At 32.0% G+C, this 5,111-nt stretch overlaps 1 protein-coding gene across 1 annotated transcript in view; it reads left to right on the forward strand.

Moving 5' to 3' along the window:
- Trp (transient receptor potential) overlaps nt 1-5,111 on the forward strand; it is a 210,959-nt gene that overhangs the window by 177,480 nt on the left and 28,368 nt on the right. The window contains exon 16 of the mRNA XM_071786771.1: nt 1,441-1,663. Within this exon, the coding sequence (XP_071642872.1) occupies nt 1,441-1,663 (223 nt within the window). The remainder of the gene's footprint in view (nt 1-1,440; nt 1,664-5,111) is intronic.

Below are 5,111 nucleotides of genomic sequence, written 5' to 3' on the forward strand. Positions count from 1 at the left end.
ATTCCTAACAATATTATATAAATATTACATAAATATCACACAAATGTTACGTAAATATCACGCAAACATTACGTAAATATTATACTGTAATAAATCACCATTATGTGATACGTTTTCGCAGACATTTTATATTATTGTGATATCTCAGTTTCTGCAATATTTCTGCTATATTTCATTGTAATATTGCAATGGAAAAATAATATTGCTGTAATATTATGTGGTACATGCTATGTAGGTTTTTATACAAAATTTGCATCATTTTCCTATCGAGGGTATGTAGTACTAATACTATGTTTGTATATAATCAGGTTTGACGATTGTAAATAAGAAGCTTTTGGCGAACTTTGCTCTTATTCTAATAAAAATAATCACAACAATGTATTCTTCAATCAATTTTAGATGGACTTTAATAAACTTTTAATTAAAAACTTATTTTTAATGGCATACAATGTTAAAATCTAAAAAATGACAAATGATAGTAAATAAAATAACAGTAACAAACGTGACATTAGAATTATTTAATGCACTTGTAATATTAATAATACTATCATTTAATAGTCTTAAAATTTAGTTCGACAATGTAGAAATGTTAAAATTTGGAAAATGTGATAAATGATAATTATCACATATTTTTATTTAAAAAAAAGTCATTTTCAAATTAGATGTAAAAGAGATTAGATAAAATTTTGGTAGTTTTAGAATATGATATCACATCTAGTAAAAACATATTATATGTCACAATCTGTTTATCATAGCCTATCATAGAGAGAGAGCTTGTATACCTGAAAAAACGTGATTATTTTAGAGTAGGGGAGACCGGGGCTAAACCGTCAGTTTTCTTTGGTGCCGATTTTTAACAACAAAATAAATAATTTTAGTTAAATGTGGTATACCACTGTAAAGAGTGAACCTTTAGCTACAAAAATATAGGAAATTTTTATCTACGTCGCTTTGTTTAACCGGTATAGAGCAAAAACGACAACGGTGAAAAAATTAAAATCTCAAAAATTCCGAGGTTTAACCGTCACCCCCCGGGATAAATCAGTTTCAGGTTTGATCGCCCATGAAATATTAAACATCTACATTGGATTCGTGTTCAGCATGCATTACTTTTATAATCAGCATGCATTTATAATCACGTACCTCGAGATTTGGAGAGCAAATATTATTGCGGATATTACAAAATTTCCACGCGCAGAAAATTTCACTTTTCACCACAAAAACACGTTTGCCCTCATAAAAATCATAACACGGCAGGTAACCTGCCGAAACTCCGTTGGTCCCATGGGTACCATAAGCAGCGTTTACAATGATAATAGCGAGTTCGCACAATATACAGGTTCCAAGATATTTGATTTGATGGTTCAACTCCGTTGAAGGTTTAGCCCCGATCTCTCCTAAACACCCACTTAAATAAAAATTTAAAATATTTTATTTCAGAAAAAGTCTCGAGAAAAAGCTTTAGCCAGACACGATACCATAGTGCGTCTACTTATACGTCGTTACGTGACAGCTGAACAAAGGAAACGAGATGAGTTTGGTATTACGGAGGATGATGTTAGGGAAATTCGTCAGGACATTTCGAGTTTTCGATTTGATCTGATCGATATCCTTAAGAAAAACGGGATGTGCACACCGACGCTTGACAAAGAAGAGACGAACAGTCAGTATATATTTACGCATAATAAACCTATCATATATATAATTCATCAATATAAGGTATCTTATATAGTAGAAGAAATTTTCAACATCACAACGCTATATAGTTCTAGAAGCGGCGAACTAAAGTAAATCACGTGATGAGAAATGAAGAATAGATGACATATTGAAATCTCTAGGGCAGTATTCATAGGCTCGTATTTATAGTCGGATCTTATTTCAAGACTGTCTTAAGTAATGTCTAAGGCTGATTTATGATGGCCGTAATAAGTGCCCATCTACAACAGGTGTTTTAAGCCCTAAGCCATAAGAAATTGACCAATCACAGTCAATTATTCTCTTCAAATTTAACTGTGATTGAACAATTTCTTAAGGCTTAGGGCTTAAAACACCTATTGTAGATAAGGACTAACCGTTGATTTAAGCCGTAGGCCCTAAAAAATAGACCAATCACAATCGATTATTTTTCTCATACATTCGACTGTGATTGGTCAATTTCTTAAAGATTACGGCTTAAATGAACGGCCATCATAAATCAGCCTTTAAGATGCTAATACGGCTCTGTGATTGCTTCATAACATCTTAAGATCGTACTTAAGACGGTCTTAAATATAAGATCTGACATAGTCCAAATTTTTTTATATTCAAGATCACCTTAAGACTCCATACAATCAATGAAATGACCGTATAATGTAATCGAGATAATATTTAAGACAATCTTGAATATAAGGTCGAATTATGAATATCTATTCTAGCGTGAATGTGAATGTGGCATCTAATTTTGAGAAAACAAGATTTTCAAATATGTATTAAATTAAGTTTGATGTATCACATACAGCACAAAATGTTTTCAAAAAATATTTCTAAATATTTCTATAAAAATATTGCAAGAAACATTTTAAAATAGTTTTAGAAATATTTTAAAATGGTTTAAAAACCTTTATGGTAATATTTTTAAGAATATTTTAAGAAATATTCATAAAAATGTTCTTCTTTATCATCCAGATAATATTTTCTTAAATATTTGAAATAGGGGAGACCGGGGCGAAGTCGGCCCCGGGACGGAGTCGTTTTTGCAATTATCTCGAAATCTGTATGTTGTGTGAACTTGCCATTAATACTGTAAGCACGGTTTATGGTGCCCACGTGACCAACGGAGTTTAATGAGGTTACGTGCCATGTTGTGATTCTTATCGAAGCAAACGTGTTTTCGCAGGTCGAAAGTAAAATTTCTTCCACGTCGAAAGTTTGTAATATTATTAAGTATTATTGTCTCTCCGAATCTCAAAGTAAGTGATTCTAAAGAGTAATGCATGCTGAACACGAATTCAGTGCAGTTTTTTTATTTCCATTCATTTCTATTATTTTATAAGCGACCAAACCTAAAACTTGTGTTCGGGGCGAAGTCGTTTCCAAGCCAAAACGTAGTCAAGAAAGCTAAATAATATGTGCTGCGTATGCTCGGAGATAATAGAAAACAGAGCCGATGAAAAACAGTGCATTTCGTGCAGGCGTAAGGCACACAACGAGTGCGTGCGCTCGTCAAACTCTGTTTTTACATGCTTTAACTGTTAGCGAAAAAGAAAATTGATTTTCTTGAAATTATTTTCCGCTTTCCATTTTTCTACTAAAAAACAATGAATTAAGTGTATTCTATTATTTTTTATGATCAAAATTATGTATCTTTATTTAAAATCCAGTCCGAGAATGAAGATACGACTCCGCCCCGGGAATTTTGACTTATCGTTTTTTGCACCTTTGTCGTTTATACCGGTTGAACAAAGCGACGTAGACCAAAAATGCCTATATAAATTTTGTAGCCAAGGGTTCACTCTTTACAATGGTATACTATATTTCACTAAAATGATTTATTTTGTTGTTAAAAGTCGGCACCGAAAAAAAGGGCCGACTTCGCCCCGGTCTCCCCTATATTTTTAAAATATTAATTCAAATCTACATATTGTTTTATAATCTCGTTTCAAAATATTTAAAAATATATATTCATTATTGGTTTTATAATCTTTTTTCAAATATTTTTGAAATATGAAATATTCTTAATTAAGAAAGATGCATGGTAGCGCATCTTTTCGTGCTAGTTCGCAACGACGTTGCTAGGCGGCGCATAATAGTAAGATTGACTCGTAAGTAAATTTCAGTTGGGGGCTAATATAAGCAGGCTTCAGGCAAAGCAAAATCATGACATCTGCGAGACATATCTTTGCCAGCAATACAATGCAAGCCTCACCCACACAACACTACGTCGATGATATAGATATACAAAGTAATATTTTCCAAAGTACGTTGTAAAGATGTATATTTTTCAAGTATTAGAAAAATCTTTTAAACGTGAAATAATTATTGCTGATTTGGTTAAACATATTTTATTTTTCGAAGCAATATTTTTAAAAGATTTTACAAATATTATTGAATGGCAAGATTCCAATAACTTTGGCGCCTTAATTTGACGATGGTTTCTGGTAGTACTTTTAACGCTGAACAAAAAATTATATAGGTCTTATAGAGCTAACCGCTCTGGTTTTTAAGATATACAGTGTTAAAATTAAAAATAAATAATATAAATTTTCAAATAATACTTCAATTGTGTATGTATAAACAGTACACACGTAGGCTACCGCTTCTCCCCCGCAAGCAGAGGGAGTGGGAATAAACCTCGGTTCGCGTGAAAAGTTAAAAAGTCGCTTCGTATAAAAAGTTGCATTGTGTAAAAATATTTAATATCTGTAAGAAAAATAATTTGTTATAGCAGAGAATAGTTAGGATATTGAAAAGTGACACCTCGTGACACCTTGTTTCGCGTGGAAAGTGCATGCGTGGAGGCAATAGGTTCCGCCCCCCTGCGGGGGGCTCCACTATTGTTAAACTAGACACATAGTGTGCCTTCAAAGTACATGCATCGGCTTTCCACGCGTGAAAAGTTGTAAACCCATGTGGCATCTCGTTTCATATCGACAACATATATCAAAGTCATTGAAATCGGTGAGGTCGCCCTTAATCTAAAGTTTTATCAACTTTAACACTGTACATCTCGAAAACCAGAGCAGTTAGCCCTATAAGACCTATATAATTTTTTGTTCAGCATTAAAAGTACTACCAGAAACCATCATCAAATTAAAGCGCCAGGGTTATCGGAATCTAACCTATTAAATATATTTATTTGCAATCTTTCAAAAATATTTTTGAAAATGTTTTTCTGACATGATCTGGCGAACACAGAAACATTTAAAAAATATTTTTGTGAATTATTATAATCTTCCTAAAAAATATTTTAAAAATATTATGTATTGTACGGAATACCCTTTTGTACCATCTTTATTTTCATACCTTAAAAAATTGAAAATTAAAAAAGGATCAATAAAATTCTAGCTTTTCTTTTTCAACCAATTATAATTTATAGCAAACATTTTGATTGATTTATAAATACAAAATATGAA

The sequence above is a fragment of the Temnothorax longispinosus genome, chromosome 8, assembly GCF_030848805.1.
Source record: "Temnothorax longispinosus isolate EJ_2023e chromosome 8, Tlon_JGU_v1, whole genome shotgun sequence".
Taxonomy (NCBI): domain Eukaryota; kingdom Metazoa; phylum Arthropoda; class Insecta; order Hymenoptera; family Formicidae; genus Temnothorax; species Temnothorax longispinosus.